Consider the following 16,193-nt stretch of genomic DNA (forward strand, 5'->3'; position numbering starts at 1 on the left):
CTGTACACAGCATTAGCTAGCTATAGTGATATATTTATATATATATATATATATATATATATATATATATATATATATATATATATATATGTATATATATATATATGTGTGTATATATATATATATATATATATATATATATATATATATATATATATATATATATATATATATATATATATATATATATATAATCAGCACCGAATTTCTCTTTGTCAAAGATGACAATAAGGTACAAGGATTTATCACCAGGATTAATTATACTTCAGTTAGAAAGTGCTTTTGTGATATAATCTGTTGAATTGTTGCTTTGAGGTTAAGAGATGTGTTAAAAAAAAAAAAGAAATGATATTCTTTTGCGGAAATAAAATATCATATTCATTTTGATTTTACTCCATTTTCAAAGGCATCAAGGCCTTGTTCTGTCATGTGCCATATTTATCCTTGAAGTAAAAAAAGACAATTTAAAAAGACACAAGAATCGCTGGCAGAGTTTCACCCTTTCTCCTGTAGCTCTCATGTGTTTTGTTCCTTTGTCCCAGTTCTGTCATTGGTTCGTTACCTGTGTTCATCTTAAAAGAGTCTTAATGACAGATAATGTCAACTTGAATAAACCTTAGCAAACATTTATAAGGGTTTATGTCATTTGTCATTCTGGAAGGGCTCTAGTACATTTTAAGCAGTTCTATGAATATGTATTTTGTCTCTATTCATGTGTTTCGTTGTAGTCTTGTCTTGTTGCCCTATTGTGTTCAACTGTTGTGTGTTTAGATCTGATTAGTTTGTCTATCTATACAGTAAGGCATCTATATCTTACTGGGCAGTTGTGGCTGAAGCAGTTAAGGCTCTATGTTGTTGATCAGAGTATCAGGGGTCTATGTCCCAGCACTGACAAGCTGTTGGGCCCTTGAGCAAGGCCCTTAACCCTCTCTGCTCCAAGGGCACTGCACCATGGCTGATCTTGCGATCTGACCCCAACCTCCAAAATTTAGGTATACAGTACAAAGAAAGATTTCCACTGTGCTGTAATGTATATGTGACAAAATAAAGCTTTCTATTCTATAGTGTGTCTATGTCACAGTATAAAGTGACTTAATTTAAGACCTAGATTATGTTTTATAGAACATCCTGGTTTTGATACTGATTCCAGTTCCTTGGTTTGGTTTTACAGAGCTTTGCCATAGATAATGATTGAAATGAATTGTTTGATTGAAATAAAATCTAAATAACAAAAAGATGATAGAATAGAATTAAAATAAACCAAATGCATATCTATTGCCATTTCACAGTACATGCACATTAAAACCCATGTTATACTGTAACAAATATTTAACCCTATAAACACTCAGAACTCTAATGTGAATAAATAGTTATTTAATTCCTCTGTGGTAACAGACTAAAACCTTGAGTCTTACTGCATGCCACCATTTGATGTTTCTCTTCTTTTCATCCACAGATGTTTTGTTAATTGGCTAATTACTAGAATCATGTGTATTCGAGCATGGAAGCACATTATGGGAAACAGTGATTAGTCCATAGGGACTCTCCTTAAAATAATATAGCTATAGACCAGGTGTAATTTCAATTAAAAACTAGTTTTATCAGTTTATCAGACAAAAGAATATATATATAAACACACACACACACACACACACACATTTTATATATATATATATATATATATATAATATATATATATATATATGTGTGTAAATAAATAATGGAATGAACCCTTTGGTTGCTGTTTCATGCTAATTAGTTGCCTTTGCTTAAATTCCACCCTAAGCTAACTGGCTTAGAAATGATGGCATGACTGCTTAGGACATCCAAAGCACCTAAGCCCTGTCAAACGAATCCAGCAATTACAGTGACACTTCAGTACACAAAGCTGGAGCTAATCCAAGATGTCAGGAAACACATGCGAATCACTTTGAAGTGTCTCTCGCTCGTTCTCTAGACACTTGAAAATGATGATGTGTGTTTCTGACACTATTGAAACGTGATCTTAAGTGCTTGTTTGAATATTTTGCCCCAGCCTGATATGGCGCTTACGGTCCCATCGACTCAATTGCAGTAGCAGAGCGTTTCGTGATATGCGTCTTGTGTTTCTGTTTGCAATAAATGTCCAACGCCTTTCTGATGGAAGCCATTTTCTCTCAGTAATCGCTCTAAGACTGACTCTGAGAGTCTCTCATGTTTGAAGTGGAGCCTCAAACGTATCCAACATTCCCTTAACAGGTCTCGAGAAACACTCTCTTTTGCAAATAAAACCAATCAGAAGCCCAGTAAGGCAAAGTGGGACTCCCTTTGCAATATCTTTGAGTTTTCCATGAGCAGTCAGGATGGCCAGATAGGGAAAAGAAGACATGGAGATTAAGTTGCTTTGGTGAGAATAACCCAGCATGTTCCTGAATGCACTATTAGAGTTGGGGTTTTCTCTTCGGAGAATAGATATTCAACAGATATACTGTATAACACTTGGGTTGTAAAAAATATAAATAAATAAATAAATAAATAAATAAATAAATAAATAAATAAACAAACAAGTCAGCAGATTTAGGCTTCTAGGAAACTAAAGCTCTCCGTCAACTTGTTTAAATGGCCAAAAATGCTGATAAGGGTTTTTTTTTTTTTTTTACCTTTCCTTTGTCCCGTATTGCCTCTCGTTTTGTCATTTTTTTACCTTTTTTGTGCTGCAGTGATTCCTCCACAGGAGCTACAGTATAATAGCCATGCACATGTTAACCATTCAGACGTTAGTGATTGGGTCTAAATTATAAAAATGTTTTTTGGAGAAATGTTGATGCCAGGCACACAATAATACAGACCATAGGCCAGTGAGAAAGCAAGGTCGACATGGTTGGATTTGAAACGTTAACCCTCAACCCTTCTGCTAATTCTATTCACTAATCACTTTTGAATGAACTGACCTTAATGCTGTATAAATAATAAAACCAGAGAGAAAAATAAGCAACAACATTTTGTGTTAAGATGAAATGGAGTTACTTTTACTACCCCATACTTAAACTCCAAAAACCCCATAATTAAACTCAAATTGTCAGGGTTTTATTCCATTTATTCCAATGCAATTTGCCAATTTCTTTCATTGATTTAATAGTGTCACGTTGTAGTTCTCATCCATTTAATGATGTTTAACAACCACAAAACTAACGTTTTCAGACTGTTATCAGACAGATTGTGTCGGAAAACTTACTGCCGCTGTTGACTCCTTCCAAAAATGTTAAATATTATACATTTTTATGTGTATTTGGCATTGAAAAGCTTTACGTGTGTTTAGATCCGATTAGTTTGTCTATCTATACCTTAGTGTGTCTATGTCACATTATTATTAATTATTATTAATAATTTTTTAGAACATCCTGGTTTTGATACTGGTCCCAGTTCCTTGATTTTCCCTGATTTTACAGAACTTATACTTGCTATCGATTTACAAAGGATATTGAAAAAAAAAAAAAAAAAAAAAAAAAAAATATATATATATATATATATATATATATATATATATATATATATATATATATATATATAAATAACAAAAAGAACCGATTGATTGTCTATAGCTATTTCACATTAAAATCCATTTCTTAAAATTAATATTTAACAATCTAATTATTGATGTTTTGCAACAATCAGATTCCCACTGTTTCATTCTTCAATGTGTGTTTTAATGACCAAAATTGATTTCTATAGTTAGAATTCCAATCAGCACCAAACTCCAATCTCCACATAATGATAACTCTTTGTGTTTCAATCCGGCTCTTAGAAACATGTTAAAGTTTTGCGTAAGTGACAAAATCATGTTTTGTTTCTTTGCAAAATATTTTTTCTTAAATCTGACCGAACACATATTCCCGTCTTTTTCACCCCCAGTGTAAGTGGCACAATGATGTCTACCTGAATCGTTTACGGCTATTTATTTTTCCTGCCTTTATTCTGATCCGTAGTGATTTGTCTTGCGTGATCCTCGGTGATGTCTGTGATCCTCCAATTTCCTGCTTTATTGACATAGCTGCAGATTCCTGTCACTGATACGGGAGCTCCTGAGCGAAATTGGTCATAGTGAGGCTGAAGTTGCTTCAGGATACTGTCACACTTTCAGGCATAAAAATGACAAATGAATTCGGACAGAAGGTGGAACACATGAAGGGTTTGTGTGGGGGATAAATCTAAACTAAATTTGTCAAGAAAGCTGGCGTAATATATTACCTAGCTCTGTTAGCATAGACTCAAATTTTGTTGTTACGTACTAACACTGATTTTTACACTTTAATCATGTTTATAGTAAAGATGAACCCATTTAAACTTCTCACATATATCCGACTGGTCAAACAACATATTAAGTATTCAGTTTGTGTCCCTTTAAAGGGAAATACACTCTCTCCTCCTGTATCTTCTCAAACCACCAGTGGTACTCCATACATCTATAATGTCCTCTTGTGATTAATGTATTCCCTTTCATTGCCCCAGGACCTCCAAAATGAAGTCAGGGCCCAAGCCCATTAATAAATAATGCTTAAAAAGCATAGCTGTTTTTGATCTTTTTTTTTTTCTCCCTCCATATCGCTAGTCCCTGTAGGAGTGTGGGAAGAGTACGATCACCATTTCCTGTCCATATCCCTGAAAACAAATATAGGCCAGCAAGGATGTTTCACTCTTTTTAAAAGGAAATAGTAGGGCTGTTTCTTTACAAAGCATTCTGGACTGTTTCAAATATTCCATGAGGAAGACATGAGCTCATCTCACAGCAGGTTTAATTTAAAATGTCTGGGGAAGAAGAAGAGTGAAAATAAAAAGAATTAAAAAAAAAAAAAAGAATCTCGCTCTCTTCTGAGCTGAACTCTAAAATATCCATTTAGGCAAGTCACAGTTCAGGCTTTGAGATGATCACATTCATTTACACCTAAGTGCCTTTTAAGCAGCATCATTTCACTGAAAGGATTTCACCTCCAGATTCATTACACGGTGGAAAAAAAGGGAGGGTTCTGTCTTCTGGCTTCACAACCACTATCAGCACCCAGGTTGTATTAAAAAAAAACAGAAACTGTCACTTGTTACCTCTTTCAAATCAAGACGCCGCAAAGAAAACATTGATGGTGTTTAAGAAGAGCGTTTCGAGTACGTTTTGTGGCTTTCCATGTGACGAGTGAATTTATTACATTCTCACGATAGTATAAAGGTGAATGCTTAGGTGCAGACGTTCGATTAAAATACAAATAAGGACTGTTATGCGGATTAAGAGCTCGGTTATGCGACTGTGGGTTGCCAGATCTTTTTTGGCTACTGTTTTAAGTGCCGGGTGTGTTTATTTAATTATTTAGTTGTAGTGGGGACAGAAGATAGTGATGGATTCTGGACTTTTCACATAGGTCAATCAGTTTAAAGGTTCTAAAAAGGGACCTCATGTCTCACTGAGTTTCCACCAGGCATCCGTCCTTAGCTGATAGCTTGAAGCAGGAAGGACCATAAACCTGAAGGAGAGTGTTAAGGTCAGGGTTTGTGTACGTGTGGGTCATTTAGGGCTGGTTGAAAACAAGTGTTCTGCTGCGTTCGTCACTTGTCTCGTGTTAGGTCAACTTCCTGGGTGCCAGCTGATGGTGTTATACAATTTTATATAAGTGTCAGGTTAAGAGCACAAAACTTAAGTAATGCTACAGTAACCGTGACCTCGCTGGACATTAAGCAGGTGTGAGGCTACATTTTTCAGTCCAGTTAGATGAGTGCAGGTGGCTGTTAAAGCTCAGCTCAAGCACAGACTCATTTGTCAAAGTGAGGAGTCCAACGCAGCTGCCAGACGGTGTGTTTGGCTAGTGGATTTTGACTTGGCACAGTAGTATTCCCCTTGAACTGAATGCACATGATAGCACACAAGCACACACCTCCTGAGAGGACACACGGGTGAAAGCTGAATAAACAATACAGTGAAAAAAAAATAATAATGGCTTGCTGGCGTCACTCATATAGTCCATTTCACTCCAAATCTGCCTGCTTCGTTCTAACGTTGTTTTTCCTCTCTCTCCCTATCTAGCTCCGGATTTTCTCTGCGTCTAACATATTTTCAGCCATCATCTTGACTAATGGATTTCGAAAGACATTTTGACGCTAAGGCCATGATTTAGATAGAAGTCCAGACTTCCAGTTCTGCAGTGTGTGACATTTAAATAACGAGTACCTTTCCCAAATTCATCCCACTTTCGGGTGTGGAGAGTGTGTGTGTGTGCGTGTGTGTGCGTGTGTGTGTGTGTGTTACAAGAACCCAATTTCAGCTTAACATTATGAAAATCTATTTTTGCAAGTGTTAAGAAGAGCCTGTTCTTGTCTTATTGGAAGTCTTGGTGAAGGAAGGCCAATTCTGAGAATGTATTTGCCTTAAAGGAGTTTTATTTTATTTAATTCTCTACCACAGCAGCAGCTCTGACAGGAGTTTCAGATGGTCATTTTAATATGTCACAATTTCTATAGTAAAGTATAAGAACTTGCATTTATATGACTTGAACGGACCAAATAAACAGGTTAAAAAATATATTATTTATTATTACATTTATTTCTACACTGAAGCTCTTTGTAACTGGTAACTGGGTTTTGGTTTTCGCAGTGGAGAGATTCTCATTTTCTCAGTAACAAAACAATATACGCATTTTATAATAATAATAATAATAATAATAATAATAATAATAATAATAATAATAATAATAATAATAAAAATAATAATAAAAATAAAAATTATTATTATTATTATTATTATTATTATTATTATTATTATTATTATTATTATTATTATCATCATTATATAATGTCAAAAGAGATCTGGATAATCTTAAAACCAGGAACTAACATTTCACAATGTAACTGGAACGTAAATGTAACTGTACATGGTCTGTTGATGTTTGCTTAAGCCCTAAACCTAGCCCTAACCCTAACCCCTAACCTTAACCCTTTTTGTTTGACAAAAAGTTTTGTAATACTGCTGATTTTCTTCATGTTTCTTGTGAATATTCCATATTCAGCATCTGTAGACATTGTTGCATTACAAACTCACGTGATCGCTATACATGAGTATATTTTTCTTAGGCATATCTACAACAATTAAAAAAACGTAAAACATTATATCCAAGTGAGTTATAGTCAAGGCTATATATATATATATATATATATATATATATATATATATATATATATATATATATATATATATATATAAAGAAAATGGTTTGACATAAAGACAAGTGAAATAAGTGACTGCTAATGGATTAAGCATCTGTGCTTCCAGGGAGTAAACAATCATGACAAAGCTTTTTAAAATGGACGCATACTGTGGCAAACAGAAGCAATATACAAGTCGGCTTACATCTATTTGTGAAACAAAAACTAAATAGATATCATGATGTAAATATATGACACCTCATATGCTAACTCTTAGTAATATCACTTCTGAAGTAATATCACTTCTCCCTATTGTACTTCAAATTTGCCTTTAAAATGGATTTGGTTTGACCTGCTGTTTTTTTATACATACATTGTCATTTAAATCTATATAAGGAGTCTAAAAAATACAGTATTGAATTTTTGTGCGTCATAATAAATAAATAAGAATCAACATTTTTTTCGTTGCATATGCCATTTTTTTATAGGAAGTTGGGGTCAGAGTGAAGGGTCAACCCTCAGAGCAGATAGGCTTAAGGGCCTTGCTCAAGGGCCCAACAGTGGAAGCTTGGCAGTGCTTGAACCCCTGAACTTCTGATCAGTAACTTTAACCCTCGTCACTTTCAGACAGCACTGTTAATGTGTAATTTCAGCACTGTAAGAAAAATTACTGGTTGTCTTGTTACAATGGAACTGAAGACATCTTCCACCTCCCTAATGACAGTGTCCTCTTTCAGCAGGACGATGCTCCAGCCATACTGCAAAAATCCAGTCTAGGAACACTTTGAAGAACGTTAAGGTATTGGTGCCAGACACCTTCAGAGGTCTTGTCGGGTCAGTGCCTCGGCAGGTCAGTGCTGTTTTAGTAGAGCTACATGATATTTGGTGGTTTTAATGGTGTAATGGCTGATCGATGGCTAATCAAATTTTATTTCATCCATATCATACAAGGCTTTATTATATAAACTTGAGATATCAGCCCCTGTTTGCCAATCTAGTTCGTCAATTTCACACCATCATCAAAATGCCAAGTAAATTTGACTCTTTTCCGCCCCGGTGTACGGCTTGAAAGACGGTTTCGTATCACGTCGTTTTTCATCCTCCAGAAGGACTTAATCAGAAAGTGTGAAAACCACAGGCATGTTTTATCAGCGCTGGTAGGCGCATCGGCATGAGACGGAAAATCTTCTGACTGACAGGAGGAACTCAGTCTGGCTGCTTCAGTGATGATATAGTCTGTCGACAACTTACATACAAATTTCAAGGCATTAACGGAGGCCTGAAAGGTTTTAACTTAGAGCACACACAGGGGATAAGAGGGATAATCTGTTTCCCAGGGAGGGTAAACTGTAATATTACTCATTTTTCACTGATTTTAATGTGCTGCATCATCTGTAGCTTTCGGCATTACTGTGAGATAGAAAAAGTTGTGTGCTTGAACGAAATTAGACAATTATCCAGACTTCCATTTCCCTTAAACTGCAGTTAAAAGACTGTATCTGTGTCAACCGCCGGATGATTTAGTGAATTACGTACACACGGATCATGCCACCTGACCCGATTAAAGTTTAATTACTTAATATTAACGAGTAGTTATTTATTTACTCAGAGAGCTATGGTTTTACTAATGTGCCAGAGTTCAAATGAGGACAAAATGAAACACTGTCATTAGCTCTATTCGAATTGTATCAGTGTATCAGCGGGAAATGTATCTGGTATAAATGTTTCACACATCCACTGAGTGATAAAAATCTCACATGCAGACAGTAGTGTTGTATAAAGTATTAGAAAGCAATACTTGAGTAAAACTACAAGTATTGTACTAGAAAAAGACTTTGGTAGAAATGAAAGTTACCTTTTAGAATATTACTCAAGTAAAAGTCTTAAAGTATCTGATATATACTGTACTTAAGTATCAAAAGTAATTTTCTGATATTTAATGTACTTAAGTATTTGAAGTAAAAGTATAAAGTAAAATTTTAGTGATTTTCGGTAGGCATAAGAGCAGGGGCGGTTCTATTATTTCATCTTTAGGGGGTTTTAGACCTCAGTGAGAATTTAAAACAAGAAGGGTTTTATATTATATATTATATGACTACATAGTAAGCCAAAAGTTATGGTATTATTAAATGGCAAAAGTGGACACCAAAATTTTATGCATGATGTAATGATGCCAGTCTTGAATCAAATCAGTTCATGTATGTGTTCATTCTCTACAAACAGTGTGTCCAATGAATGCAGTCATTAATAAAAATATTCACAAGACAAAGACCAAATCAATAAATGTTATTTTTATTTAGTATTGAATGGATTGTTTGCATTAATATTTTGTTTGTGCTATCAACTTTGGTAATAAGAATAGTGAAGTTTCACTGCTTTTGGTTGCCGTATTTGCGGCTTTCCGCCGATTAACGTTATAGATAAACGCCTCCAGCTGAACACTGCGCGTGCCTGTGCTTCTCCGTAGAGCATGCGGACGTGCGTAATGCAATCTAGGAGCAGTGATTCGCCAAACCTCCCTTATTGCAGTCACACACATTTCTTCTGATTTTAGTTTATAGTAACGAGTAATGAAGATGCTTAGTGGAAATATAGCGGAGTAAAAGTATACATTTTATCTAGGAAATGTAGTGGAGTAAAAGTGAAAGTTGACAGAAATTTAAATAGCGAAGTAAAGTACAGATACGTGAAATTTCTACTTAAGTACAAGTAACAAGTATTTGTACTCTGTTACATTACAACACTGGCAGACAGCAATACAACGAGTGAGTTTCTACTGTAGTGGGTCGAGTTATCTATGAGCCTGTATGTTTGTGTCAGGCAGACATACAGATTGATCACGATCACAGTCCATCCAACACACGCCAATAATCACGATGTATACAAGAGGCCTCTGTTTTATATATCAGGCTCTATGATATACTACAGGACTAAACAGATGATAGAAGATAGGGATTGATGTTAAAGACAAATAGTAATTTAATTTTAATCTTTTAAATGTTTACTCTATTTCTGTGCATCTGTAAAGCCGCTTTGAGACTCAAGCGTTAAAATTGCTATACAAATAAATAGAGTTAAATTGAATTTAATTCTAGCTACAGGTCTGATATTCTCTCGACTTATAGGACGGAAAACTAGCTAGCTGTAGATTAACCTTAGCTATTATGCCTTAATTTATCTGAGCTGAAAGGAAAGAAAAACCGAAAGGCTAAAAAATTGTAGCTAGCCTACTGTTAGCTATTGATTAACCCTAACTAAACTTGACTAAGAATGCTATAATTTGCCTGAGGTAAAATAAAAGGAAAAAAAGGGTAAAATAGGTATCTAGTTTATTGCTAGCTGTAGCCTTAATTAACCTCAGATTGCTTTACTTTGTTTGATATACAATGCAAACTATCAGCAAACTGCTGCTAGTTAGGCTGCAGCGTTAGTTTCCAGCAAGACTACCTTACTTTGTGTCAGGTAAATAAAAAACAACAACTGTGTGTAACAATGAATGAAGGATGTAGTTTGCTTGCTTCCCCAAGTATATAAACCCATGAATCCAGTACTGTAAACACAGTAGTGTGTAATGTACAGACAAACAGCGACTCTTTTATGTTTCTATAGAAAGGCCATCAAAAATGTGTGTTATTAGTGACCCACAGACATTTTTGCGGTGACCCTACATAATGTGTGTGTTATTAGTGCCACATGATACCTTTAAGGTCCAGATTGCGGGCTCCATTGGAGTGCTGGGTGACGGTGTGGGAGTCGATTTTCAGTGTGTGCATGTTGTTGGTGTCGCGGGAAACCACCACGTTGTGCCACTGGTTGTCGTTCAGCTGTTTGTCTGAGTTGCCTTTCATCAGAGAGGGTCCATTGCCCAGGTCGAAGACATAGTGGATATACCTGAGAGAACAATGAAAGCAAGCATTTACTTCCAGATGGAGAAATGATGGTTGCTCCCATGTTTTGATTCTTTGAGCTGTGTCTTGATAAGTGCCTTGATGTCTTTACAAACAACTGGCATGAAATACATCTCTGAAGCATAGCTCAAACATGTTTAACAAGAGGACGGTTTAGTAGATAAATGAAATCATTGCATTTTATTTTTATTAACAAGACCTAGGGTTCAATTTAAAATTGAACAGACATAAGGAGTTCATGTCCTTGAGTTATTGTCTTGTGGCTTCGTTCAGTTCTGTGCATGAGTCGCTGATGAATAAAATAATAATTATAAAAAATCTATATTAAAAAATGAATGCTAAGTAACATCTCTTGATATTCTTACATTGTATTACATTTCGGAGCAAAGAAAAATGTATGCATTTCCTTATCCTGTCCGCATTTTCTATCCCAGGTTGTTTTCAGGCTTAAAATATAAGTGCTTATATTTAACGTACATGTTTCCATTTAAGGATAATCTACCAACGTAGATGTGAGCTACAACTTTGCAGGTTTGTAACATCACATGTAACTTTCCACATGTAAATATTGTTTTTTTTTGTTTGTTTGTTTGTTTTTGTTTAATTCTTTCATTTCAGGGCCATTCATATGTTATGTGATAAATTGTTTTATATATTCCAGATGAATAACTCAAAGATTTCAAGATGAGACAAAAGGATTTTTCAGCCTGAGCATAAATGAAATTTCTGCAATTATTTCATCTGGGATGGTTTACAAAGCTGTTGGTTTTTGACAAACATGCAAATGATGTATTGCTTTGTGAGAAACTGGGCTATAAATATGTCAGAATGACAAGGCTGGATTAGGATGCTGATGCTCTGTTCAAACAAAAATAAATGATGTGAGGAAGCATTTGGTCTCCTCCCATTTGAGCAGATTTTTGTTCTGATCCCACAGAAAACGTGTGTCACATACAACCAAAAACAGTCCGGCACGTTGACAAGCAAGAGAGAATGTAACTCTCACACTCTATTCCCCTCAAAGGTGCAGTACAACAAGTACCAAACATCATTATCTAATAAATAAGGTTCTAAATAAATGAAACAATTCTAACACACTTTAAGGGGCCAAGCATTTTTGTATACAGATATTATTTAAAACTATCCTATGATCTATTTCTGAATGCATTTTACTTTGCATTTGTTTGTCTAAAAAGCCAGTACCGTTCCTTCTCGAAGTAATAAACCTGCAAATATCACTAGGACTTCATCAACAGCAGCAGTCTAAAGTCTTCTCTTTTGTTTTGTGGATGAATATTAGTCTAAATCGTTCTCTTTTCTCTATAGTGTTATGGACACCAGCCTGTTTTTATATGTTTCACTTTATACAATATTGTTTATAATGAGCTTTTTTTTCATATATCTAGTAGTTGATCCAGTTCACCAATTTATCAATTTATATTTGTCCTTTTTTACACCATGCATGAACTTAATGATGCCACAAGACACAATTTTAGTGTTGCAAGGAAATTCAGATGTGTTTAATTTGCTGAAGTAACATTAAATTCCCAAAGTTCTGTCTGGAAAGACAGTCAATATTGTGATTAAATGTTTTAAAAATTCAATATAATTGATTTAAACTTTGTAAAATATCATCTACTCGCAAGAAATATAGAAGACTATAAATAATGTCACAGATCTGCAATGATAAAAAGGAAAAGAATCTCATTACTTGAACGAAATGCCAAAGTGTGGTGCGATGATTCATAAACCTGTCAGATAAGAGCTACTACAGGCAGCAGGTAGTAGGTAATTAGCTTAAAATCAACAGATTTATACCCCATGTGAATGTCGCTTGAATGCCATGTCCACATCAGAGTTGCACTGACGGTTTGAAACTCACCCTTTAACCAGCTCCACCACAATGAAATCACTTCCATCTCCACTGTTGTAGAGGATCAGGCCATCAGTGCTGGTGGTCTTGAACTGGAAGAAAAGGTGCATGGAGGCGTATGCCTGTAGCGTAGCCAGCGCCAGGTAGCTCCCTTTGCTCCTGAAGGTCACTGGGTCTGCGATGATGTGGCGCATGCCGAAGCGGGCGTTGAGCTCGCAGTAGGAGATATCGCCGTTCTTGCACTGGTCAAGATAGGGTACGCCGTTGACCGTCAGTCCCTGAAGGTGGCCGACAAAGTTGGACGGGACAACAGAGATGAACTGTCTTTCTGTCATGATGCCGGTCTCAATGTTGTGGAACTCAAGGCGGGTGTGGGCACCGGTCATCTGGCCTGGAGAGATGTCAAGGGTTTTAGCTGTAAATTGGATATTATTTTTTTTATTTTGAAAGGATTTATTTATGGCTTGATAATTCACCAATATTTTGGTTAAACCGACGTATAAAAATTTTGAAGTCCAATTGGGAACCCAGTTTTGAACCACATAGCTTTTTTCTTACTTAAACACCCCATTATGAGAACTATGTAGAACCTGGGAACTTTTTTCACCAAAGAACCTGCTAAGTGAGATAGCATGTTGCATGATATTCATTACCTTCAGTGGTGACATTGTCCACTGACAGCTGCAGATTCTTGCCTCTGCGCACCACTTTTACTGAATGCCATTCGTTATCATTGAGCTTCTGGCCAGCATACAGAGTTTCAGGACCTTTACCTACAGGAGGAGATGGCAATCAATCACACAGACACTCAGTTTGGCCGACATACACTGTCTTACTCTTACAGTGGATAATGTCAGTGTACATTTATATAACCTTGTATTCTAAAGAGGAGAGTACCTGGGCACACACGCACACACACACATGCATACACACTTATGCTGCAACCTTTCCAATCTGCACAACTGACAGTAAAGTATTCTTCCACACGATCTCATATGGAATCTCAATCAGTTATATATGTCCTGCTTGATGAACATATCAATTAATTGATACCAACAGGACTTTTAATACAATTCCAGTATCACCATTTTTAATATCTGCAAAATTTTTAGCTTAATTTCACACATATGGATCTCCTTTATTTTCACATACACCAAATTCTATCTGTAATATTAGTTTCAACCATTTTTTGCTATTAAAATGAAACTACATTGTAGAGCTTACACTAGAAACTGAATGTTGAAATTGTTACTGTAAGTGTAAAATACTTCAGACTTTGTTTCCAATACTGTTCACTATCCAGAAACACAGATCCAGGGAATTGGTCTTTTTTTTTTTATCCAAACCTGTCAGCAGGTTTTCAGCAACACCTTTCCCCTTGTCTGTATGAATACTAACCACCGCCTGAGAGGGAAAGAAGAAAAAAAAAGCAGGATCGGATAGATAGTGTACAAAAGCGAGAGAGAGAGAGAGAGAGAGAGAACAAGGAAGAGAGCGAGCATCTAACTAGGTCATTGTGCGATTCACAATGTCACCTCAAATCCTGCTCCATTCTCTATCTGACATTCCTTGCACTACGGTAATCTGACAGGGCATGCTGGGTAATTGGCTGGGCCTGATTCGTCATGGTGCTTGAGGCAAATGACGCATTAGCAGAGATTCAAAGCAAATGAAGATTGGCGTTAGCGGGAAGTGAAGCATGGTGTCACAAGGAATCGCACGTGGACCCGAGCATGACTTTTCATCCTTCGTATGGTTTCATTAAAAGAGATTATTAATATGAATAGTGTTGTTATATCTTCCTTAACACCTTGCCAGAATACTGGTTTTAATTAGTCTAACATTCCTAGCTTGCTAGAGCCTGTTGTTGTTGGTTTTTTTAAATAACTCAATACAATATTTGTTAGTCTGATCCGTGTATGTACCAAAGTAAATAAGTAGCCAAGCTAACTGCTAAGCAACCTTAACAAATCAAAGAGCTGTGTTTGACTAGCTAGGGTTAGGGTTAGCTTACATAATGTTGCTAATGCTAATGTTATTGTTTCTTTTTTTGCAATTCCTAAGTGAATTTATAAAACCAGTGTGTCCGAATTTGGACAGAAATGTAACTATGTGATTAATCTGAAAGGCAGGGTCATTAATTTAGTCGAATGGGACTGTCAAGCCTGAGACTTAACACTCTGATCATAAAGCAGAAACAATTACCTAATTAAAACTGTCCCTCTGTTCATTCTCCTTCATGCTCGTGAAACAGTGAAGGAGACCCTGATATACTTTAAAAGAATGAATACAATTTGATGGATGTGGACAAAAGGCTGTAATAATAAAGGCAGATCAACAAAACTTTATGTATTCTTCTAAATATTAGTTTAATAAGCCATCAAACGAAGTGGATGAATCCTGTAGGAATTCAGTGTCAGTGTTTAAATGTATGTCTCATCAACGATTAGGAGAAGAAGAGATTAAAAGGGATCAAGAGGAGTATTTATTTCTTCAGTGTACAGTAGGTTATAAGATGAAGTTATGCCATTTTTATTGTCATTTAATTATCTAGCTTAAAAAATGAAATTCCAAACTCCAAAATTATTGTAACTTTTATTTACAAGTTGTTAAGTTTGCTAGCTAGTATTCTAGTAAACTAGCAATCTAACATCTTGCTAGTACAGCAGTGTCCTTATGTATGATGTTTCTCTGTAATTTTCGACTTCAGTCTATTGCTGAATGCAAGCGTAGCAAATCTCGGTCCTGAGCAAAAACTGACTCAGGCACTGACTCACGAATGGACTCAGAGACTGACTCACTGAACGCAAGAGGAACAAATATCAATGTATATATATACTGTATATATACTGTATATATAAATACAAATATCATTCATTCATTCAATCCGAACTATTCTCGGGTCACAGGGAGCCTGTGCCTATCTCAGGCGTCATCGGGCATCAAGGCAGGATACACCCTGGACAGAGTGCCAACCCATCGCAGGGCACACACACATCTCTCATGCAAACTCCACACACACAAGGCAGCGGCAGGAATCGAATCCCCAACCCTGGAGGTGTGAGGCGAACGTGCTAACCACTAAGCCACCGTGCCCCACAATACAAATATATATATATATATATATTTGTATAAATATATATATATATATATATATATAAAATATATATATATATATATATATATATATATATATATATATATATATATATATATATATATATATATATATATATGACCAAATTATTCAA

At 35.7% G+C, this 16,193-nt stretch overlaps 1 protein-coding gene across 6 annotated transcripts in view; it reads right to left on the minus strand.

The window, feature by feature from the left end:
* The window catches only part of nrxn2b (neurexin 2b), a 539,034-nt gene that overhangs the window by 216,309 nt on the left and 306,532 nt on the right, over positions 1 to 16,193 (minus strand). For all 6 annotated transcript variants that reach the window (XM_060864253.1, XM_060864255.1, XM_060864252.1 and 3 more), the window contains 3 exons: positions 13,596 to 13,715; positions 12,952 to 13,333; positions 10,862 to 11,052 (listed from right to left, as the gene is read on the minus strand). In XM_060864253.1, coding sequence (XP_060720236.1) covers positions 10,862 to 11,052; positions 12,952 to 13,333; positions 13,596 to 13,715 — 693 coding nt within the window. The remainder of the gene's footprint in view (positions 1 to 10,861; positions 11,053 to 12,951; positions 13,334 to 13,595; positions 13,716 to 16,193) is intronic.

This window comes from Tachysurus vachellii, chromosome 2, assembly GCF_030014155.1.
Source record: "Tachysurus vachellii isolate PV-2020 chromosome 2, HZAU_Pvac_v1, whole genome shotgun sequence".
NCBI classification, from domain to species: domain Eukaryota; kingdom Metazoa; phylum Chordata; class Actinopteri; order Siluriformes; family Bagridae; genus Tachysurus; species Tachysurus vachellii.